This window comes from Fistularia commersonii, chromosome 34 (assembly GCF_037954325.1).
Source record: "Fistularia commersonii isolate RoL2024-O1a breed Wild chromosome 34, RoL_Fcom_v1.0, whole genome shotgun sequence".
In the NCBI taxonomy this organism is placed as follows: domain Eukaryota; kingdom Metazoa; phylum Chordata; class Actinopteri; order Syngnathiformes; family Fistulariidae; genus Fistularia; species Fistularia commersonii.
The window spans coordinates 1,696,384-1,720,897 of NC_141317.1; the positions used below are offsets into that span (position 1 = coordinate 1,696,384).

The 24,514-nt window shown below is 41.4% G+C and overlaps 2 protein-coding genes across 8 annotated transcripts in view; both read right to left on the bottom strand.

Annotated features, from left to right (window-relative positions):
• Positions 1 to 928: 928 nt before the first annotated feature.
• Positions 929 to 10,047, bottom strand: pdpn (podoplanin). Of its 2 annotated transcripts, XM_086141424.1 has the most exons (5): positions 9,828 to 10,047; positions 3,693 to 4,073; positions 3,489 to 3,597; positions 3,130 to 3,178; positions 929 to 2,529 (listed from the first exon to the last, which is right to left on the bottom strand). In XM_086141424.1, exons 1-5 carry the CDS (start codon positions 9,889 to 9,891, stop codon positions 2,461 to 2,463), a joined length of 672 nt encoding a protein of 223 aa, XP_085997550.1. In that variant the 5' UTR covers positions 9,892 to 10,047; the 3' UTR covers positions 929 to 2,460. The 2 variants fall into 2 exon arrangements, with proteins under 2 accessions (XP_085997550.1, XP_085997551.1); XM_086141425.1 differs by lacking the exon at positions 3,130 to 3,178 and having other exon boundaries at positions 9,828 to 10,033.
• Positions 10,048 to 11,015: 968 nt separating this feature from the next.
• Positions 11,016 to 24,514, bottom strand: part of LOC147214165 (forkhead box protein J3-like) — a 65,964-nt gene continuing 52,465 nt past the window's right edge. For all 6 annotated transcript variants that reach the window (XM_086141430.1, XM_086141431.1, XM_086141427.1 and 3 more), the window contains exons 9-13: positions 22,287 to 22,550; positions 20,289 to 20,390; positions 18,483 to 18,746; positions 17,721 to 17,822; positions 11,016 to 14,164 (exon numbers count right to left, since the gene is read on the bottom strand). In XM_086141430.1, coding sequence (XP_085997556.1) covers positions 14,040 to 14,164; positions 17,721 to 17,822; positions 18,483 to 18,746; positions 20,289 to 20,390; positions 22,287 to 22,550 — 857 coding nt within the window. In that variant the 3' untranslated portion in view covers positions 11,016 to 14,039. The remainder of the gene's footprint in view (positions 14,165 to 17,720; positions 17,823 to 18,482; positions 18,747 to 20,288; positions 20,391 to 22,286; positions 22,551 to 24,514) is intronic.

The following is a 24,514-nucleotide window of genomic DNA, read 5'->3' on the forward strand; positions in this document are numbered from 1 at the left end:
TAGTCTTAGCTCATGAATCAGACTAAGCATCTATCAGTGAAGCCCGGCTATTTAAGTATCTCGGATATTACACTATGACTCTTAAGAGGTTTAAACCGAGATCATCTGGATAGATAAAGAGATTTAAATCTGTATATGTGTAAATACACTTCATCAATCCCGGGCCCACCCAGGAAGTGACTCCACCTCCCCTGCAATGTACAGAATTCCCCGGTATTCAAGGGGGGCGAGAAGGCTTCGTAGCTTCACCATCTGCCCATCTCAAAAGACTCCATTGTTCCTGGCAGTCAGAAGCGAGCGCATGAGCCGAAGGCAGTTATGAATCTGGTCGGTGGGGCAGAGGCAGAGGTGGTGGGCCTTGGGCCGCTGCCTAAAACTACACAGAGGAGCGGTAGCCAGACACAGAGCATCTCTGTGCGACTTACAGCCCGCTGTTGGAGCCTTGCCTCGGCTTAACAGCACCGTACGAAAAACCCCACAACATGAGATAAAAACACACACCTAACTGTCAGAGGGCTCAACTGTCTTACTGGTTCCTAACGACCATGTGGTCCAACTTATTTGGTGCTTTGGTTCCACTCTGAAAAGTTGTTTTATGGTTTTAGTTTGAAGCAGTTTTTGAATCGGCCAATTGGAGTGGGCAGCTGTAATCTGCCCCCGAAAGCTGTTAATGATGTGTGCGAGCACTTGGAAAGAGAAAAGTGTCATGAGATTTTAACTGTCACAAGTATTTTGGACAAACTCAAGACTCAATACAGCCCTACTCAAGAATGTGTTGACTTTATGGCATTGCCATGGAAACAATGTAATCTAATTGATAAGAAATGGCGAGGACAATAAATGTGTATTTGAAAAGGCAAGTCAGACTTCTTGTCACAGAGGACAATGAGGTAGCGTTCATTGGATGAAACACAGGTAGAGTGTTCGGTTTTGATTTTTTTTTTTTTTTTTTTCCGTTTTGTTTTTTATTGAAACAGTATGAACAAAAACACTGCAATTAAATAAAAGGGTTCAAACAAATCAGATGGCACAAATTAAAGACTTGATAACATATGGCAAAGCAGAAGGGAGAGAAACAAACATGTCGTTGCAAACATTTGCAGTGTCTTAAGCCTGTTCATGAAACATTACATCACTCATTCAGTGCACATATTAAACAAGTTTATAAAGCAAGCGGAGCTAAGCTGAGACTTAATTATTTGTACACCCATATATGAACACTTACAATTGCAAAACAACAAAACAGGGCATTGCTGCCTAACACTGTGCACTAAAACTAAGTGCAACTACAAAACATCATCCTGTGCAAGCAATCGGGGGTTTATTTAAGGACTGAATGGCTGTTCTGGTAACGTGAGTATTAACAGTCTAGGTGATGCTATACGTTTGTAATACAACAGCTGGCTGTGTGTGAGCCATGTAAGGCAACACACAAGTGAGAAAGTCAGAGGACAAGGAGTCTGTTCGGGTTTTTTAATTACAAAAACAGGTGGCGATTTAAAAATAGTCAGTTCACATTAATGCACTTCAAAAGTTAAAATCCTCCAAACTACCTAGAGAATACCAGAGACAGTGGCACAAACCCTTCTGCTAAATTTCACAGATATGTATCAGGTTTTTCTATGTCAGTGTTAAAGTAGGCAGAATGTCACGTTACTGTTGCAAATGAGCGTGTCGTTTCTTTGATTTTGGCCCCACTAAGGCCTGTGGACCTCATGAGTGCTACATGTACGTCGGAGCAACTTCTGCACAATGTGCTTCATACAGCTGACCAACATATCTGACTGTACGAAAAATGTTTTTCACGGCCACTCATGGGTATTTTTTAGGCACAACAATAGCCTCATCATGTTTGGTGTCCATGATATCAAACGCTAGTCTATGCAAGTGCAACATATGAGAAAGTCATTAGCTGTTTACTACATCGTCCTCTTGGATTGTATATACATTCTGTGGAATTTTTAACAGTCTCTCCTACTTCCTTTCATTCTCACACCTTTCCTTTTTTATTTTGTCAGTATTTTCTGTCTTGACTCATTTTATTTGTCTTGGATCTCCACGAAAATCTAAGCTAGTCAATGTCAGTATTGCAATTTTAATGAGTCCTTTCCCTGTATGATAATCCTATTTTTTCTCTGTCTTTCTTTTAAAAAATGCAGAAAAGCCCTGAAATTCATTGTGACATCTTGCTATTTCCATGTTTTGTACTATTTGCGGGTGGGACGTATGAAAAGACACCAACGGTTCACAACGGAGATGACCGTTTTTTTGCTCTTCTAGCTATCTTGTATCACGTACGCACACACACACACCCATACGCTCTCTCATACACACACACACGCACCCATACACTTATCTCCCTCCCTTTTATCGTCAACAGTCGAGAGTCCAGGTTGCATTCATTTAGTTCTGGTATCGTGCTTGTTTTTATGATCAGAAATGACGTCACAGTTCAGTAGTTCAGACCTTCCAGAACCTCGAGCGCTTCTGCTGCTGTTGCTGCTGCTTGGCCGACTTCTTCTTCAAGGGCTGTAGGATGAATAGATAGTTAGTCGACTGCATTTATCAGCGATATGACTTGAAGATATTGATGCTGTTTTTAGTGCATGGATAATCAATCTGTTATTTTAAACATGTATCCTTTAAGTAAGATGTATAGGTAATAATATTTTAAAAAGAATGACATATATATATATGTGTATTAATTCATGTTTAAACAATAGAGACAGGGAGGCAAAATGATTAGTTTTCGGTTTGCTCCTTTCAAGTAGAGCAAGGATTTTTCAAGTATAACAATGACAGGAACCCTCATAATTAGTGCCTGAGGTTAAAACATATCTGAAGTCAAAACTTTTTGTTGCTGTCCTCCTTCTGACATGCGCAAGCACTCATGATTCATGGCTGTATGTATAGACTTGGGATCATATCAAGTCGGGATAAAAGTCCTAGTGATTCACTGTGACAATTTCACATGCAAATTTCAAGGCTAAATGGAGTCAACAACTGGTGTGTCAGAATAAGGAAGCAATAACTATACTTTTAGTGTAAAAGACAGAGGTTACATTTTGGGGAGGAGGGCGGGCTGTGAGTTAAAATGATTAGCTGAAAGAATCAAATTGTATAATTTACGGAAGTTATTACGCCGGTGCTTTTCGCAGGTTTTTTGTTCTTGGCAGACCTGTGACACAAAAAACCCCTTCATCATTAGCAAAACATGCAGCAATCCATCATTGTATCACAGGAGAAGGTGCTTTCAGTATTGGATGGAACCAATCTGCTCCTACTATGAGATATATTCAATGTATAAACTCTACTAAATTAGAAGAAGATCATGTGCATTCATGTTTTAGTTCATCACCGGATGTGACTGATTGCTCACACATTATTTCGGGGAGCCAGCTCTGATGACTCACTGCAGTATAACTTTGTAATCACATGGGTGTGCTTGTGAATGTTTTTCCTCCAACAGAGGCAGGCAAAGTACTCACGAATATTTGCCCATTCTCCTCACGACAGCAATCACCACAGCGATGAGGACGATCACAGCCAGTAGTGCTCCAATCACAATGCCGACAACCTGACCAGAGCTCAGGCCATCTAAAGAACAGAAAGGCAAACCCAGTACAGTCTCTCGCATAGTGTTCCACTTTTTTATTGTTGAATTCGTTTTCCTAATTATTACTTCTCCTCACCATCTATGCCTTCTTCAACAACCACTTGGTTATCTGTGCTGATCGTGGCAGCTTCCGTTACCGGCTCATCCTTCGGCGTCTCAGTGGAGGCATGGGTCTCCACAACAGGAGCTTCAGTGACAAGAGGTTCTGGTGCTGCAGTGGCAGCATGAGTAGGAGCTACGGTTTCAACAACGATTTCCTCGGTAGTGGCCGGCATGACAGGTTGTGCTGCCTCCGTAGTAACAGCCTCTGTAAAAACTACTTCATGGGCCGTTGCTGGATCAGTGGGAGGAACACCAGTGAAAACATCTTCTTTCTGAGCCTCTGTGGCAGCAAAGGTTGTTTGGACTACGGAGTCAGTGATCACAGCTGCAGCCCCTGTCGGGTGTTCTGTGGGGCCTAGAAAATAAAAAAGCAAATATAGTTATCATGTTTACCCTCAACTGCATGTAATGTTAAACTTCATTTAAGCCGGCTTTTGGGGTCATTTTTAAAACATAATATCTTAATTGTAAATGTGTTCACATTTCTAATCTTGCCTTGTACACTGTTATGAATTATTCCTCGATAAAATTTGTCATACAAATGTGCAAGGTATTTTTTTGGATATGTAAATATGTGTCATATAAAGAGACACTATATGGACATATTGATGGCTGCCACTTGTCTACAGTGACATGTTGGAGCCACGCCTGGCACTTGCAATCCCATTGCCGCACTGTTAGCGTATCGCATGAGCCAATAGTGATCCTAACCTAATGAGTCTGGTGGGAAACGGGTCGGGTGAGGGCCATTCAAGGTGAACCTGTGGGTCGCGTAAGAAACTTAAATTCATTATGAATCCTGATATTCAGGGTCAAATATGAGCCACAAGTGATGTCATTTGAGAATAAGCATGTACCACATAATCCTTTGGGAGTATGCCTCAGCATGAGTGTGTGAAAATAATGAAGTAAGGTTTAGGCCTTGCAGAATAAATGCAGAATAAAATAAGTTTTCCCAACATTTGCACCGATAAGGTTGCCATTTCGGCACAGCCCCCAACTAATTTATTTAATGCATATCCTCGCTTCATTCCCCCACCACACTATCATGTCTGTAAGGCTCAATGTGTACTGGCATGCCACGTCCTCTGCCTCATTTCCTGTGTGAGGAGTGCTGGAGGGGGGATAGTTAACTTTCAGCCATGTGGAGTTATTGAGGTATAGGGTTGCCAGGGCCGCCTACATGTAAAAGATACTACAGTGAGTGGATGTTATGGTGTGTTTTCTTTTTAGACAATATCTGGATGAAGTCAGGGAATTGAATTGGAAGTATAGATGCGGGGCTTAAACTAGTGACCGGTTACAGCCTCGCAGAAGCATGTCGATGTCATTACGAATCTCAAAAGCTCCTTAGGAACCCAGGAGATACTTGTGCTCTCAGTTAATTGAAGGCTCCCATTATATGTTTAGTAGCTGCATGAAGACATGTATTTATCCTTGGTTGCCTCATCAAAGTCTCGACTATGAAGTGGACAGGATTCAACCAAATCGTCTCCCTTCCAAAACTCCAAGTCCTTCCCCGTGGCCTGCATCCTCTCAGCCACAACTGAAAGCTCTGCCTGGACAGCACCACTTCAAAATGAAGAAGGGAGATTTCAGTGGCACCTAAATTATGGACTAACGTTAACTTTCCGATGACAAGATGTTGGCCTGGAATGGCTTTTTCTTACGGGAAAAAAAAAAGTTTAAATCTACTTCTTCAGAAACATACAGCGCGGGATGTGAATGAGTATCTACATGTTTTCTAAATTTAGATTCTGCCATCATTTTTTGTAATTGTTCTAAATACTTGAAATAATACAGAATACTTTACGGAGGTAAAAATAACCCTGAATGGATCGAGTTGTCTAACAACCGGCGCAGTTATTCCTAGTCTTGTGCTGGCTGCTGTGTTCATTAGCAACAGGCGGGGTAAATATAACAAAACATTTGTTCCCACCATGGCAGAGAACTGTAGTGGGGGGAGACGGGGCTCAAAAGGAGACCCAGACGGTTTGTTTGGAGCATCTGTAAGTGAGTATAAAACGCTCTCTGCTTCACAGAGTATGGCCCTATGCTATCTGTAATCACCCCCTTAACCTCCACTAACAATTGTTTCATTATGTGTACAGTTCCCACAATTAGCTCTGAGTAGTATTTCCTCTCCAATGTGCTGACTTTAGAGACTTAATGGGCTGCATTAGTAGCTGGATCATTGTCTTCTACATCTCCTATGCTTTTCTTTTAATCTATGTTTCGCTCGTCTTCCATTCAGTGACCATGACACTCCCTAGGAATAGATTTGTTGCCACTGAAACCCTGGAGAGAATGGAGGAAAGGGAGGACGGGGGTATGGTTTGTTTCTAACTTTCAGCAAACCTTTCAAGTCTTAGAAGTTCATTTTAATCCTAAAAACACAATGAATATGTGAAATACTGAGGAATAGTGGGCTGTCCATGGGCAAGTCACACCAAAATGCTAATTGTTACTTTTTTTTTTTTTTTTTTTTTACCTCAATATAAAGTTCTTCATGACACTATATGGACATGTACGTTAACATTTTTATGAAAATAGGTGAATGAAAACCCTGAAACAAACAGCGACCTCAATAAAGGGTAAAATCCAGACTGGCGACTCTGGACTCAGGCACCTTAAAACCATTGTGTGGAAGTTCAATGGACAAAGCTGTACACCACAAACTTGGAAATGGCTGCAGTTTCCTTTTCATTCTTTCAGCCCCAGACTGAAAGACATTTACATAACTTTGGCACTGTCGTGATTGCTCCAAATTTTCAGCGTTGCACCCAGCTCTTTTTGCCCACTATGACATCATTTTGTAACCTCATTCACTTGCTGGCATTCATTTTTTTATATAAACCAGCCTGAAATCATCCTGCTGCTAAGCAAGACTTAGCCAGGACAATTTAGTCAGAATGAAGTCATATTGCATGCGTGTCTGGGCTTTGTATGCAGTTCTTCTAATACATTTCCATGAGTTAGGGCAAATTTTCATGACCCAGCGTTCTCCAACACATCTGTGTACACAGGAAAATGGATGCCAAAAAGGAGGCCAAACTGAAAATTAACCATATGTTTACCTATAATTTACTACCAGGCAACGTACTTTAGTCCATGCCTATTCCAAAGTTGAATTGTACAGGCAATGAACCAGATGTATTCTAAGATGCAGGTTATTTGAAATTATATTTCAGCAGCTTTCCCAACTGTCTCAGGAAGTCCACAGGCCTAAATGTAGCTAAGTCATTCATCATCCCAGTTTTTATGACCGTGTGAATGTAAACCTATGTCTGCAACAAAAAGTGGTTGGTTTACCTGAAACCATATATTCTAAAACAATTTCATAACTATGATTTGCCATGCTAGGGCACTGACAACCCATCCAGTGGACGACGTGGATTTGAAATTACAGGAAGGTACTCGGATGAGAGGTAAAATAATGGGGTAAAGAGGTAACGCATTACTGCTTGGAATTTAAAAAAAAACTCTTGAGAGTTTGAAAGTGCGATTTAGGAACACGAGGATATACAGTACGAGACGGGAAAGTGGGGAGTAACAGCCTCCATCCATTATGATCACAATCAGCTGTCATTGAGGCCCCCCATTTGTGAGTGTGCAAGAGCACTAATTACTCAGTCCAGTGTGGGAGGTACAGATTCTTGCAGACGGTGTGAGGGAGTACGCGTCTACCTTCGAGGCTAGGAATGTTTTTCTGACGGCAGAGGAGGGAAACATGAGAGATAGGCATCCTTCACGTCGCGCTGCATAATGAGAAGGCGCTGCACAGCAGAACCGCCCCTCCGATGCAATAAGGAATCAGTTGTGATACTTGGGCGTGACACACACTACACACTGGGGATTTGATGCTGGAGACACACTTGGTGTGCAATATTCTCAGCCTGTCTTATCACAGAGCAAAACAATGAGCTTCCACACTTCAATAGAAACAGAATCTACCCCTACTGGTTTAACTGAGATATGAGGGAAAGTAGCGTGTCCCTTCTGGGCCCTGTCATCAGTGAATTTAGGGCATTTAAGTTTTAGGCCGGAATGCCGTAGATGTCAAATGTTATACTTAAATCCTGGGATTAAGTGAAATAAAAATAAGGATATCTCACAAAAAAAAAAAAAACACCAACAAAAATAGTCTGTTCAGTCCTTAATCAGGACCAGTACATCCCATAATAACACACCACTTGACCTTTCAAAAATGTATCAAGGAAGCTTCTAAATGCATTTATAATCTTGCTAAACTTCAAATCTAACTCCCACATAAATAATCCACTCAGTTGTAGAAAAGTTCCTAAGTCGGCGGCTGTATTTTTTTTTTCTTACGGTTTCATCTCACTGGACAGCGCACGTAGGTGCTACGGATATGAGACATTTGAGCCGGAGCAGAAAAAAAGGCAATCAGGGAAGTTCAAGGTTACACTCTCTTCTGACAGAAACCTGTAGCACGGAGGCCCCGCGGCCCGGACCCGGGCTTGCTCCCGGCTAAAATGGCAACCTCTTTTCCATAAACAGATGTTCCATTCTCCCTGTGGAAAGTTTTGCATGACTCTGTGTTTCTTTTTTCCTCTCAAAGTGAGACTTGGTTAGAAGTGTCGGTTGGTCATGGTCTCTCTTTGCTGGCATGTATCTCATATTTGGAGCATGAGCGCAACATTTGAGTCACTTCAAGAAGTGGGCATGGCCAAAGGGCAGTGACCTCTCCCTTCAGCGGCCAGATGTGATCGGGCTGTTATTGGCCCAGAGATGTAGACAAAACTCATTAGGAAGGAGACTGGAGGGGAGAAACAGGAGTGTGAGGGAGGAGGTGGTGGGTATTACGGGACATATGGCGTTTTCCAAGTTAACTCAGCAGACGTGAGGGAGTTAAATGACCCCACCTGTGAAGCATGAATGGAGAATTTGCTATTTTCTTTCTTTTTCTTTGTGTTTGACTTGAAAATGACACGGGACATTTCAGAATTCCCTTTGTCAAAGAAACGGTAAAGGCCTTCTGGCTCCAACTGCTGCAATGTTGTTGCTTAAAAATAGCACCCTGATCTTCTACCCCCCCCCTTTCCCATTTCCAAACCTGTCCCCTGGGCCCATCACAGGGCAGGGGGGTTAAGGAGATAGAGAAAGGCAGAGGAATTCTCAAAAAAAGGGAGGGAGGTGAAAAGGTTTTAAGCCACAAAGCACCCAAACATGGATACATGCCAAGGTGTAGGGCACCGCACAGTTGACAACATATGGGGGGAAAAAAAGGTGGGGCACCTCCTGAAACTCATCATATGGCGGGTGCTCACCCTCTTCATGTCCCTTGCCTTTCTCTCACCCATATGATCCTCTTAAATATAGTGCCTCCCTCTATTAATACACACGAAAAACCAGCCCTGCCCTGCAGCTCCCTCCAATACCAGCCGCACACACCCAGCGCCTCCTGCTTCCCCCCTGGCAAACGGGTCGAGGCAAAGGAAGGACGCAGAAAGAAAAACAGAAAATAAGATAGAGAGAAAGAGAAAATATAGAAATGTAGAAACAGTCGGTAAAGATGTAAAGGAGGAAGAGAGAAGCTTCAGTGGAAAGTTGGAGGAAAAGTGAGGCAGAGTAGTCGCTTAGCTTCTAGATATATGTGTACAGTATATGTTACAGTTCACTGCCCCCCTACTTTGGGAGCCTTCCAAAGGATATTCCTTTCTTCTCTTTGCCAGTGCCAAGAATTTATAGACACAAGGCAGCGGAGCTCCTGCTATTACATCACTTTTCTCCTTTGTGTCTGGAACTCAATTTGTTTTTTCTCTTCTTGTGAGATGTAAGAAAGAGGGCAAGACAAAGGGCGGGAATTTGTAAAAATCAAGACACACTACTAAAAGGAGGTTGCTGTCAATCATTTCAAAATAAGAAAACAAAGTATTACACACAGCAAAAATTATTTGAAGGGATTTGAACCAATGACACAATGAAATAAAAATACGTTATCTGCTTGAAACAGTTTGAATGTATGAAGCTTAAAAGGATTAAAGTGGACAAAGAACAGTGTGGTGGGTACATGGAGGAGGAGGAGGAGGAGAGAGGGGACACAGTGTGCTAAGAGGAAGACATTGATGGCAAAGAATTTACTTACTTGCGTATATGATGGCACAGAAAGGGCCAACCAGGGCCAACAGGAACAGCAGATGAGTATTCATCGTGGCAAAAAAAAAACTTTTTGTCTTGTAGTCTCAACTTTTGCGTCTCCCTTTGGGCAAGAGCGGGACACCAGAGCCCTCGCACGTGTCAGGCACTCACAAGTTTCTCCAGAGGGGAAGGGTGAAGGACCGAAAAAGGTCAAAAATGAAAATGAAGTCTTTGGGGGAAGTTTGGCAAAGCACCAGCCCGAGATCCTTTACTTTTGGACTTGGGAGACAGGCGGGTCGAGCCTGGGCTGGTCAGTCTCTGCCAGATCAGGAAGAAGGGGACTAGTTCAAGAGGGACGCAGACAGGGTGAGAGAAGTGAGGAGAGGGGCTTGGCCACTTTGAGAAAGTGAGGGGAGAGAGATAGCGAGAGAGAGAGAGAGAGAGAGGGGTAGATAGAAAGCAAGAGAGTGGGAGAGAGAGGGACTGGTGCACAGCAGGAGAGAGAGAAAGACAGTTTGTAAGTGAGGGAACTGAGTGGAGGAGGGGTGCCGGTACAGGCGGTGGGCTGGGAGGTTTGTGCCATAGAGCAGATAGTCGGCGGTCTCAGCTCTCAGGCTCCGAAGTAAAATAAGATTTGATATCTACTCGGTGCAAACCCTGCAATAACAGCAGCAGTAATAAAAACACAGTCACACAATGAATGGTAAAATCCTTGACTCCTTTCTCAGGAAAGGCTGGCTCTTTAAAATAAAAGATATCGGTTACTATGAAGGGAAAAGCTACTTCTGCGTGAATGAGGATAAAGCCGTCACAACTTTTTAACGAATAATCCTTCGTCAGAGTTAAGAGCCAGAGTGAATGGAATACATTTTCAATGGATCTGAGCTTCACTGTTGTGTTTTAAGCCCTCTTTAACAGCTTGTGAGAGCAACCCATGAATGAAACGCTTCACTAATGAACAGCTTTTGTCTTTACAAAGAAAGGGGCAGAATTCAGGTGACCAACAGTAGCAGGAGGGAGATGGGTTTTTTTTAAACAGGTTTTCCAAATGAAAAGGAGCCGTAAACACGGTTAGAACATCGTGTGACTTTCACAGAGGCAAGCATGGGTGGTCTGCTCACTTTATGTGGATGGAGGGCAAACATACTGTTCCTTGGCACTTGACTGACACCTGTTGGGCAACATGTTATGAGGGTTTTGTGTAACAGAAACATGTGAGAAGACCATAATATTTTCTATTGCTGATAAAAAAAAAAAAACGTTTTTCTGATCGGACCAGAGGACATGAACTGAAATAACAACTGCAGATGCAAAGTTAGCGCAGTAAAAATGGTCAATTACATTTTAATAAACACAAACAGATTTTTAACCGTTGAACCACAATACACAGATTATTTATGACACATACAACGCCATTTTCATCACCTATTTACAATAATGAGGGTATTTACATATGGTGTCTCCTTAAAGACAAATAACAAAATATTTTCCCCTTTGCTGTTTTCTTTTTACCAATTTTCAAGCGCAAACAGCAGAGTAACATACTGTTATTTACAGGGACAACAACACACAAACACACAAAGGTATATAATGCTGGTCACTGTAATACAGCATTTAATGGCAATAATAAAGATTCTTCTTTTTCTACAATGAAACCTTGTTTTGACCATCATCACAATCACCGAGGTCCTTTGAACCAGGGTGCACTTTAAGATCCTGCGTTTCACCGTGAAGCCATAACCACAAACAAAATATGTTTCCTTCGAGCTATGCTGAGCTGTATACTAAAGAAAGTCAGAGACTATACACACTTGCACACAGAGACAAAATTAAACATCAAAAAGTGTTGAGCATTTGAGCCTTTTGTTTCTTCACTGCTGATTTTATATGTTTAAACAAAGAAATCAATTTTACCATTTTCTGTCAGTTCTGTCATTCACTAGATGCTATCCAGATTTTTTTTTTTTTTTTTTTTTTGTGCAAAACAGCTTGTCTTCACCCGAATGAGATCTCATGAACTGCACTAATCTGTCTGACTGTAGGGCAATACATACTGCACTTCCTGAATCTTTTCTGTTGTACAATTAAATCCCTTAAAGCTACATTGGAGAAAAAAAAAAAGTGAAACCCCTGCACATTTTTCTTGTTTCTGCATTGAGTCAATAAAAACCAGGTTTGACTGTCCTTTCCCCGCAATAATACCTTAACTGCTGGTGAATTATGAGGGATGTGTTATGACAATATTCAGTTGCAACTTCAAATAATAATAATTATATTCGGTTGCAACATCAAATATTTTTTTCAGAACAAAGTCTTTCATGGATTTGACTTCATACATGAAATTCTTTATAATAATTGTGTAGGAAATTGTTTGTACTTGTACCATGACATAATTGATTCTTAAAATGATTAATTGGACTATCATGCATTTTTAAATCGCTGTAGCTGAAGAAAAATCCATACGGATTTTTTTTTCTGGGGTTTTAACTTGTAGCTTTGCTGCCAAAAGATAAGCGCTGAAATGGAAAAAAAGTCTGTTTTATGAGATATAGTTGTCAAAGGTAAATGTGTGACATTGAGTATGAACAAGGCTGCAAAACACTCAACCAAAACCAAATTATATGAGGAAGAATCAAGCCCCTCTCAATGCTATTGTCATTACTTTGGTCCCCTTGAGCAACAGAGAAATTACAAAAATGTGTGCATCTTCAGGATGAGATTTGGTGTTTATTTTGGGGCAGGAAGTCTGAGTGAATTTTCCCAGGTGTTTTTGGGACTTGTTAAAGTGACAACTGACTTTGACGGGCACTTTTTTCAATTAGTGAATGCGGATTTGAAAACCAAGCACAGAACTTCCTGTCTATTCAAAACACAGCTTCTAGATATTACGAGATGAGGTGAATTTTACCCAAAATTGAAGCGAGCTTGAAAGATACCTATTGTTGATCATAATGTCAGTGCAGCTAGCATATCATCCATCCGCCCATTGTCTGTCACTTTTCCTGCACTCAGGGTCGCACTAATTGTTTCCAATTAACCTTTTGGACTGCGGGAGGAACCCGGAGGAAACCCACGCAGACACGGAGAGAACATGCAACCTCCACACGGAAAGGTCGCTTCGTCGGACTGGAACAAGGGTCCTTCGTGCTGTGAGGCCGAGGCGCTGACCACTACACCACGGTGCCGCCCTCCAGCATATCATTTTCCTTTTAATTAGTGGCTCTTGGGTGATTTAATAAAAGGAGCATTCCACAGTATTTTATTTCCATTAGCTTATAAGCTGACACATGAACTTTACTTTTGACCACAGTCACCAGGACATTCGCTAACAGCACCTTAACAGTACTGTGACCTCACAGAGATGAATGAAATGGTAAATCTGTGTAACACCCTGAGAACACGGTGCCATAGACTGTTACACAAACAATAATTGCAATAAAAACTGCAAAGGTAAAACATTTGGGACTGGTGTCCAATATGTGTCAAAACAAAGAGAAAAAGAGAAAAAAAGAGTCGTGCATAGAACTTTTTTTTGGCAGAGGAAGTGTTCAAGTGCTTAGTTCCAGCAGGTGGTGCTCTACTCACCATCACTTATTCAAGGTAGGGGAAAGATCTTTCTTTTTTTTTTTTTTTTCATATATTCATATATTCTCAAAATTGTTGCGTAAACAACCAACAAGGTACATGAGATGTTATACGGAAGGATACATCTCAAATACTTGAATACCACGAGAAATTCATTTTCAGCTATTTAAGAAATCCAAAGAGCAATGTTCTATTTATAACCTCCGCTCATTTGCAGGTGCTGAAACTTTGCAGACGTTTAGCTGGAAACACAGATGGTTAAGAAAAACAAACATAAAACAATTCACAGATGTCTTAACAACACTTGTAACCCTGTTGGCACTGGGGGACACAATATTAGACAATTAAGAACGCATCTTGTTTTGGGTAATGTTTACATCTCCACTGGGTCAACTCCTTCATAAGATTAAATTGATTGTCTTTAGTCCATCATCCGCCTGGAAAAGAAAAAGGCTCGCAAGATTAGAATAATGACTTCCTGTGTGTTTTCTCTGGGATTGTCTTCTGTTTCTTCATAGTGGTGAAAGGAGCAGGTTGGCCAGTCTCATACCTCACATCTCGCCATCGCGTGTTGTCTGTAGTTCTCGCTCGTTTTCAGATTTCCTTTATCTTACTGTTCAACTGATGGCTCATTTTAGACTATGGAGTCCCAGTCAAAGTCATCTTGGATGTCGTCTGTTGTGAGCATGCGTCTCACCTGGAAGTGCCCTGGAGGAAGCATGTGTTGTTGCTGCTGCTGGCCGAGCTGGCTGTGATGGCCTGGATGGAGAGGGAGAGGTAACAGCCTTAACGCCGACAAAAGCAAGAGTCTTCACACTCCTTCTTGCGTATCTTCGTCCTCAAAAGTTAGTCCTAACATTTCTGTATAAAACTGTGGTGAGAGTTCACGCTTAAAAAAAAGCCCAAGATGTAATAATTCCCATCCTCTTTAGTGATCTTATCTAGTTTGAGTTGATAATTTTTTGAGATAGCCTCTTAAATTAAACAACCTCTCAATACAGATTATAGGACTCTGTTTTTTATTGACATGGAATTAAATGTCATTTCAATGACAATATAATTAACATCCTCACATGTAATGCTATTCTATATAGTTTCTGGTTGCACTAATTATTGGGAAGGCAAGTAAGTCTTTTTTTATCTTCTTCTTCCAGTGCGGGTGTGCGAGGTTGAAAGTGTCTTTTTGGGCCATCTAGGGTACTTTTCCACTCCCTTTCTCCCTATGTGTCCTTAGTTTTGTATTTATCTATTTTTTTCTGTCTGTTTTTCTGGTAACATTCATGACCGATTGCTTTATTTGGAGCCGGCAAACTGCTTGGAGGGTGTTATCGGCGGTACCTTCGCACAGGTGTCCCCCCTGTCTGCACCATCAACGCAGATCACCGTCTCCAGTGCACCGCCACTCATTCCAACGGACAATTGGAAAAGGAAGTCAAAAGGTTTGGAGAGTTCGCCAGTGGCTTTAAAACAGAAAGCCTGGGATGCAAAGATCCGAGGCTAAAGCACGTTCGGTCCCTCGGGAGGCAATTTTTATGTGTTTGAACCCTGTAGGTCTCGTTCAGGGTGAAGCACGGAGATGCCTCGTATATGGTTTACGCCAAGATGAAATGTTTTGAGTGTGGGGATGTGGGTCACAAACGTCTTGCTTGTCTGCACAGGAAGCCGGAATCGGAGAGCCATCCGGTTATTGGGGGCGGTACGATGGCGTTGCGGGCTTCCACCGCCGCCGGGGGCACTGCTCTCGCTGCGCCCAGGGGGGCTGTGGCTGTATCAGCGCCCGGTCCACCACTGCCGCGAGTCTAGTGAACCGATCAATAAGGATCCGATGCTGACAGGGCACGCGCTGCAAACCCCCCGTGGTCGTGGCGGAGTGGGTCGCAGCAAGAAATAAGGCCGCTTCCTCTATGACAACAGCGGGGACAGGTGAGCTCCCAAGCTCTTCTGGTCGCACACATGACAAAACTACTGCGGATAAAGGTTGGACGGGAAGCCAGTTCGGTGATGGTGAAGGCATGGAATGTGACTCAGCGTAGGACACTGTTTCAGTTAGCGGAAGCAATAAGGTACAAAATGATCTTTACTCCTTAGAGGACATTAATGACTTCCTAAACGATACCTTCTATAAGAATGTTGACGTTAGAGACACTAATAAGTTTTATCAAATCGGTGAGCACCATTAACAAACTGCAAGATCTGCACCCTTTGGATGAGAGGAAACGGTACCGCCTGTAGAAACAGGTCACACTTCCGAGGAAGGCGTACGGCAAAACTGCAAAGAAAAGGAAGTAAAAGACCATGTATCACATGCTCTTGCAATTGTACTGTTGTATATCACGTCTAGTCTCTCGCAGTGGCGTCTCTCTTTCCCCATTCATGAGCAGGGTGGAGAAAGAAGCCGTGGGCTGGTGGCTGATTGAGGGGCCTCTGCTCTTCAACGGTTTTCTAAGGTCCCAGTCCTTGTGTTCCACAGGCCTGGATCTCAACCTCAGCAGGGCGAGTCTTACAAAGCTGGGTCACCTTTTGCAGCTAGGACGCACCACCCCTGTTAGGCGGCTCACCAGGGTCGCAAGGGACATCCGTGACGCTCTCTCTCCCTACCTTTGTGTCGGATCGCTCCCACCACGGCCAATGGAAGGAGAACATCAACGACAGGTTCAGCCTCACTGACCATCCTGCCGCAAGTTGAGGAGTGAGAGGAGAGAGACGGCCTGCTCCTGAGCTTTGGAACCCCAGGCTTGAAAGCGTTTCAGAGTACAGATAATGTCTGTGGACCGTACGCCTCTCCGGAGAGGAGCTGGCGGGTCCTGTGCAAGCCGTCACTGGCAAAGCTGGCAGGCGACCTCCAGTGGAGGATTGTGCACACCGCCATAGCCACGGACACGTATGGCGCACATTTTGAGTTTGGGGTGACCAGAGACTGTTTGATTTGTTCACGCCCTGAAGTATTGCCTTATTTGCGTGTCAAATGCCCTAGGTGGCTGCCACTGTTCAGTTTCTTGAAGGGTTTATTTCTTGGTTTTAGGGTTACCAATACCTTTCAACTATTTGTTTTTGATCCAAAATATTAGAAAAACAACAAGAAGGTATAAGTTGTGCCAAACTTTTTGTCAGGCTCTGCCAAATTAGCCATTTGGCTGACCTGCAAAAAGAAGGCTCGTGATCAAGGGAACAAGTGATGGTCTTAAAAGCGTCAATTAAGACTCGCCTAAACGTTGAATTTAATTTATTTTCTGTAACGGGCAACGGGGGGATGTTATTTCTACTTGGGCAATAGGAGGCATTTTGTGCTCTATAAACAACCATGGTGAGTTGATGTGGTCATTGTAAGTTCATCCCCTGCAACTGAGCTGTACTCAGTATCTTTACGTGTTCTCGTTAAATGTATTCCTGTCAAATCCCAGCGTTTGTATAAAGGGAATAGTTAAACTTAAACTATTCCTCATCTTCAGATTCTTCTTCTTCAAAGCCCTCATCATTTAAGCAACTTTGTCCATTAAAAAAAGCATATGTTGCTGAAAGTATTTCTAAAATATGTTGCGTATGTTTTTTTTAAATAAATGTTTTTGTGATATATTCTAAACAGAGAGAATGTAAAGCAACGCTCACTTTTTCAGTTTCATTTTATACGTCCTTTATCCACTGTTGATTTAAACCAAAAAGATTTTTTTCCGCCACTGAGCAGCAATAATTGCATTTCCCTACAAATTATCTTTTCTATCATTCCAAAAGGTTTTGCACTATAAACACAGAAATCATTCATTATTCATTATTAATCATTGCATCCTTGTGATGTCCATTGTAAAACAAGCTTGAGCTGGCAACTGGCAAGAACCGGCAAGAACTGGCAAGAACCACTGGAGAACCAAAGAAATCCTTTAAAATAATTCAATCACCTATGTGATGTCCCCTGACAGCATAAGACAATAACTTCTTTGGTTAACATTTTAACATTTAATACATTTGATTTTATATTATTGTTAATATATAACTTTTTTATTTTTCTAATTATACAAGACTTTGTTGCTTCTTATACAATCATTTTGTGTTATTTCTTAAATTTTTTTTTTGATAATTATAATTATGTGCATGGAAATATTTTCAGGTGATCTGTCAGGCTGCTTAGCTTAGTATTGTTCAGTAACTTAGTTTACGTCCAGAGGCAATTTCATTTTAAGATGAAGATATCTATCAAACACTGAGAAACAGCTACTGCAAAGGGTGTATTTGTACCTAGAAAATTACCTATTTGATTGATTATACACCTATTTCTCTGACAGCACCTCCTGACCTGTTGAAAAAATGACAGTGGAGTCACCTGTCATGGCCGGAGCGGAGTTGCTAATGGGAGGAATGTGGGGGTATCCAGGAGGGCCCATCAGAGAAGAAATGTTGTGTCTGGAGTCCATGTACATGTTTCCTGTGGCAGATCAGACAAAAGCGCTCAACTCTCAGATCAGGATTCCTGACTTCATACTTGCAACACTGGAGAACCAAACCTTGTACGATTAATTTCATTACAGGAGGAACCCTGCAGAATCTTCTGCGGCTCAGTGAGTTTGCCACCGGTGATATATCTCCTTGTCTAGATACAGTGACAACATCTATCACTTTCATGGTTGAGGGGCTGCGGTACACGCCTAAATTTTTAAAAGATCTTGGCATTGCCTAAAAAAATCTGGATGTTGTCAAGTGACAATTAGACAATATTCCAAGTGAATGATTGCACTCCTTCCTTTCTACCCTGCTTTCCTAATCCCAAACCGGATTAACACCTGCAAATTACTGCAGGCAGTTATCTCAGGTTGTACAGTTTTCCCTATCACATGCACCTCCATCCACATTACATACTTTATCTTGCAGTAAAAACATATGGGAAGTGGAGCGAAGCGCACAAACTCCACGCTCTGCAAAATTTGTGAATATTTAAAATTTGAGCTCTTAGAGAACCGCTGACTTTCATTCAGCTGCACTTGTTGTCAGAATAAACGCAATACTGATATCACAATAAACAATTCCTGACAGGAGTATGATCTCTCTTGGCTGCGAGGCTAATCTGTGTTTTTTTTCATGCACTGACCTGTGCTTATGTGGTGGTTGTGCTGTCCATGCTGATTGTGCTGGCTAGCCTTTGGATGCATGGCCCCATGTGGCTGAGTTGGGTGTTGAGGTGCCCCTGGTGGGGCCGGGTGCTGGACCTGAGGTTGGGAGTGGGCAGTACCCTGAGGGGGGATGACCCCCGTAGCTGTGAAGAACTGATTGATGGAGGAACATAGGTCGGCCATCTGGGCGGGATCCAGTGACCAGTTGTTGAGCTCAGCCTGCCGCATGCTCTCCTTCAGACCTGGAGTAAATGCACAGAAAATAATATTCAACAAAAGAGCGTTCAAAATTTTAATTAAAAGTCTTGTATACAAACATGCAACCAACCTATGAACACCAAACCGCAACTGCCATTTTCTGTTACATTTATTTTATGTCATAAATCCGTTACTTCATTTGGACGTTTATCACTTGCAACATGAAACATTGTACATCTTCGGTTTCCATGATTTAAAAGGTCAGAGTTTTTAGCATTGACTTTTCTGTGAATAAAAATAAGTTGATACATAACACCAAACTAACATTTTGCACTTCATAGAATCCCCAAGTAAATAATAGTACCCCATCCAGAGTGACTTTCGCTAGCCTCTTATATTCAAAACTCTTGGTAAATTGTTTCAGCATCCATTGTTTCATTGGAGCAAATGTATAAAATATCAAACTCATAAATCAAATCAAAATGGTTGCAGCAATGTTGTCTTTTTGATTCCAAGGACTTGTCATTCTTATGAAAAGCTCAAGACCTTTTCTATCTACAATGCAGTACAAAGCAACCGTTTAAGGATGTATGTGTTCTGAGCCAGTAGTGAAAACGGCAGAGTTAATAGTGCAGGGGACAATTTACAAATAAGACATATTTCCAGCAGATATTTCAATTCAGGTTCCCTCCATACACTTCCTTCATGCATTACAAAACGCATATCTTGAGGAATACGATTTTCCTTCAATCAAGATCATTATTTCCCCCAGCTCTCTGCACAGAAATTGATTCAATTGAATGGTTAATTTTATTCCACACAGTAAGCGTCCCCGAGCCTTATGCTGTTCTAACATTTCCAAGTTTCTATGTAAGTACCTACTTCTCTGTTCTATATTTGGGCACATCAAATCTGCCTGACTTGTGCTTAGTAGTGGCAGAGACAAGGATAGGTCACTGATCTTTGAATAAAATCCAGGGATAGTGGAGGATGGTGTCACTGCACTGCAAGGGGGGTCAAGCGCAACAGGAGGAGAGAGAAAGGCAACGGGTCCTGTGTGTTATAGGACCAGCTGTCAGCATCCATCATGCGTGGATGTTGGCAGCTTTGTGCACTGACCGGGATGAGAGGCTGTTTCTGAGCTGGGGTCTAATTGGATTATTCACATCATACAATTGGGAGAGAGAGAGAGGCAATGTGTTTGAGTGTGTGTGTGTGTGTTTGCATGAGCATGTGAGAGAGAGAGAGAGACAGAGAGAGAGAGAGAGAGAGAGAGAGAGAGAGAGAGAGAGAGAGAGAGAGAGAGAGAGAGAGAGAGAGAGGCAACCTCTTATATGCAGAATAATGACTTTTATTAGGCCAGTGCTATTATACTGGGTATTATTATATTATACCTCAAGGGTGAGTGTGTGTATATGAAAATGCAGTGTTGAATCATAATTGTCAAATCAAAGTCACTAATCAGCTTCATAAGAATTTGATCAATTCTTAATGTGACGAAAACAGGCTGCAAGAGACGGATTCCTCAATATTCAGATTGGATACTGCTCACTCTGACGGCACCGCGAGTGGTGTATGTGTGTTACCTTGAAATGGGGAGAGGTCTACCTCAGCCCAGTTGTAGCTGCTAGCAATCCGGCAGCTCTCCTTAAGCCAGTCCAGGTTAGGGTACCAATCAGATGACATGCCTTGTAGACAAATACACACAGACGAACACAGAGAGGGGCATGTTGAGGTTTTTACTTTATTGGCTTAATAACTGGAGTATCTTTAAAATGCAGGTAGCTGGCTGTCTTGGTATTGCAGGTCAGAACCAATAGCTTGGACTCCCTTAATCGAGAAAGAACCCATGTTAAAAAGGAAACTACCATTGATTAACTCACATATTTTAATGACAATTGGGATGTAAATATGAGCCCATGCATGATGATTTTAAAATCAAACAGGAAAGCCTGATGATCAATTTTGAAGAATGAAAACATTATCAGAAACGTTCAATAATCAACCACAAGGGGGTGTAACTTCACACGGAAAAAAAATCAGCTACAGCTTGTGCTTCGAGGGGGAAAAAAAAAGCTTACCACAGTTCACCACCACAAACTAAACAACAATAGATTCTCAGGCCATGGATCAAAGACAGGGGGATTTCTTTCATTCATTCTCAGCTTTGTTGAGGGAAGTACTAACCTAGATAAATAATATCTGAATAGTCCTTTTCTCTGGCCTAAGAGCTGTATTGCAGAAACCCACATGGGAGGAAAAAAATGACTAGGAATATGAGGATAAAAAGCCTCTGAAAAAGCCTCTGTATCAGCCATCCTCATTATATGTAATGTTCTGGGACCCGGAGGAGGAAATTATAAAAATAAATGCAATGAATATATGCAGAGACAGGTTTTTAGCAAGTTAGGTAAAGCTGTAGAGAAACCATTTACTTTGCATTGCATCAATACTTATTAAATATGAAACTTAAACAAACTATAGTGCGCATTTGCACACAGAGTTCCATGCTCAAGAACCGGGAAAATGATTTACAGGAAAGTAGACGAATGCGGTTGCATTATGCATCCATCCAGCATGTTCTCCTTCTCTCTCATAAATGTGTTAAGCAGTAGAAGTGTTTAGAATAACTTTAAACCAGCTGATTGATCAGCGCAGACAAAACAAAGAGACAACATTAGAAATAAATATTTCACTGCTGCACAGAACATGGCACAGGGAATATGCACATTAAAAACATCACAGCTGACAGCGCTAGACTGACAGAAATATAGACAAAACACCAAGCTCATAATTAAGAAACCCTTTGAATACACAAAACAGTTGTCACACTAGTTGATTTTGTATTTAAATTATATTCCTACAACTAAGATTTTCTGAATTTACAATCCTCTGAACTCATACAAAAGTAAAAGCTAGTTCTCTTTTCTCTGACACTGAGTGGCATTGAATACATTTATTACAGACGCCCTGTGGTATCTTAATTCTTAAATAATCTATCTACAGTGAGATGCATAATCTGCAGGTTTCTGATGTCAGAAACCTGCAGGCGTCACTGAACAGAAAATGCGTGGTAACAATGTAAATTAAACCAGAATCCTAACTGTATTTTATTCACATGGAACTGAAAGGTGGACTGATTTTTTTCACCAAATGCAAGAGTCCAAAATACGTTTTCATTCAATTTAAGTGATTGTACTGGAGGCTCATATCCCCTCACACCACTGCAGTGAAAGCTGCAGGTGCACATGGTACCTGACTTGCAGAAATAAAGTTCCTACGGACCTCCAACTTTCTTGAATGTAGATAACGTTGTTAATGTCTAACATTCCAAGTAAAATGGCAACATCGATTATCCCTGAATCCTTTATCAAGCTTAATCCCCGTCACCAGTGTGGTGGTGGTTCTATTTTGTTTGTTTTACATCAATGGTAAAGGCGGACGGCAAACTCATGGCGAACTTTAATTTTCATTCAAGGTTAAAGTCTCAAAATGAATGTCCGGAAACTGTTACAAGTAAGTCATTTTCAAATCGTATAGCTTCAGCTCTTATCGATCGATTAAAGTCTTTTCCCTTCCCTCACCTGTAGTCGGGCAGCTCTGTCCACTGTGACTCTGGTGGGAGAGAGATGGATGTGCTTGGTGCTGGCTAAGCTGGCTGTGAGAGTGGTGCTGGCTGTGGGTGGAGTGAGGAGAGAGGTGCTGCTGAGGGTGGTGAGGGTGGTGTGATGTCGGCCCATGGTTATGTTGGTGGTGGTGGCTACCGCCACTTCCAGTTCCAGGGGAGTGCTGGTAGGAGCACGCGGTCCGGGGCTGCTGGCTCGTGTCACCAGGCATGCCCATTAAACCTGTGAGAATAACAGAAGAAGCGCTAAATATAGAAGAAAATGTATGTAAGTACTTTGAAAAAAAAAAAAAAGCCGGAAGAGAAAAGAATTCTTCATTATTTATTTTAAATCATTAATATTCTATAGTATATCATTAATACTTTATTACCTCATCCATAATCCATATCCATTAACAGTGTAATTGCATAAAGATGCTCTTATACAATAAAGAGCAATAGCAGGTACAAAATATTAGCAATGAAACTAGTTTCTGGTTCATTATAAAAAATATAAAATTAAGTTAGGAAAAAAAACATATTTTTTTTCAATCCATACATCCATCCATCCATCCTCTGCCACTTATCCTGCACTCATGGTTGCTGGGGATGCTGGAGCCTATCCCAGCTGCCATCAGGAGAGAGGCAGGGTTCACCCTGGACTGGTGGCCAGTCAATTGCAGGGATAAAAATATAGACAAACAACCATTCTCTTACTTATTCATTCGGGGCAATTTTTCCCAATTTTCTCCAATTAACCTACATGTTTTTGGACTGTGGAAAGAAACCAGAAAATGCGGAAGAAACCCACGCGGACGCAGGAAAAATATGCAAACTCCACACAGAAAGGACCCCCTGTCAGAATCGAAGCAGGGTTCTTCATAGTGTGAGGCCGAAGCGGTAACTGCCGCGTCACCATGCCGCCCTGGAAATTTCACGCTGCAGAAAAAATGTTTTTGCTGATTTATACATGCCGTATAAAAAAATCTGGTCATATCATCATATATCAAACCATGGGCCTTTGGGATGGCAGCCTTATTCATTTAAGGGCTCTCAAGAGTAAATGTACATTTAATCCCCGGGGGGTTTGTGTAAATGCGGTATATTTGCAGTAATAATGTTACTTGTTTCTTTTCCCAAACATCACGGATAATTTGTATAAATAATTTTTCACTCGAGAAAAACACTCAGAAAAGCAAAGTATATTTGTTAATATTCCAAAAAAGGTGGTCTTTGTTCAGCTTCAATTCTTAAAAAAAGTTCCAGAGTGGGAGGTCATCCTAAAATTCAGGCTTGGCCGATGGTTGTTATTATGACAGTTCTATTCACATTTATAAGACTCATTTTTGAAGAGCTGTTCAAAAATGTAATACCTTTAAGTGTAAACACGGAGATGACATGAATTGTGTCAGCCTGAAAACTTCATACTCACTCAGAATTTTGACTTTGTTGAGTTTGTCAACAATTCCTGTTGTCTTTCGGTTCAAATCACTACAAGAGAGAAGCTCCTGCTGCAATATTACAAATACGGTCCTCCAAAGATCACTGAAGAGAAACTACAGTACAATGACCGAAAAATCAGAGGGGAATTAATGAGTTTAGCAAGTCGGTGTGAGCCAGTTTTCACTGCTGCCATCAGGGAGTCATTTTGCTTTACCTGCTTGTTAAAAAAATGTAATTATTAATAAGCTATAATCCCCTCTGCTAATGCAGAGCTTTATTGCTGTTTTTCAGTGCGTCACAAACATAGTTGTATTGCTTAATTTTCTATTTATTTGAAGTCCGCATTCAACTTGAAAATGTCTAGGGAATGTTTTTTTCTTTTTTGTTTTGTATTTTATAACATGCGTCATTGAGAGGAGCAATGACTCAAAGGGGAAACGTTTTTTTTAATATGGGCTTTGCTTTTAAATACCTCAGATTTAATGTAAATGTCAAATAATTCAAGTATGCGTTGCTGGTTTTAAATGTTGCTCCTACAGGTGTATTCACTTATGAGTTATGAGACATTTAACCATGTGTATTTTAGTCTTATAATATGTAAATAACTTATTGTGTGGTCTCGGGCATACTTTTTTTATTCAAAAAACATTTCAAAATGTACATGTATGTTTGGTCTTGATAAAGTAGATTTTACATGAGAGGAAACGTGTTGATGTAATATGTACCTGGACTATGATCATACAGCTCTTATCACATCTGGAGGTT

Coding starts and splice junctions, on each gene's coding strand:
- pdpn (XM_086141424.1), bottom strand. CDS start 9,891: ATGAATACTCATCTGCTGTTCCTGTTGGCCCTGGTTGGCCCTTTCTGT. Junction 3,598..3,692: donor TGTTGAAGAAGGCATAGATG/GTGAGGAGAAGT, acceptor TCTGTTCTTTAG/ATGGCCTGAGCTCTGGTCAG. Junction 3,179..3,488: donor AGGAGAATGGGCAAATATTC/GTGAGTACTTTG, acceptor TTTGTGTCACAG/GTCTGCCAAGAACAAAAAAC.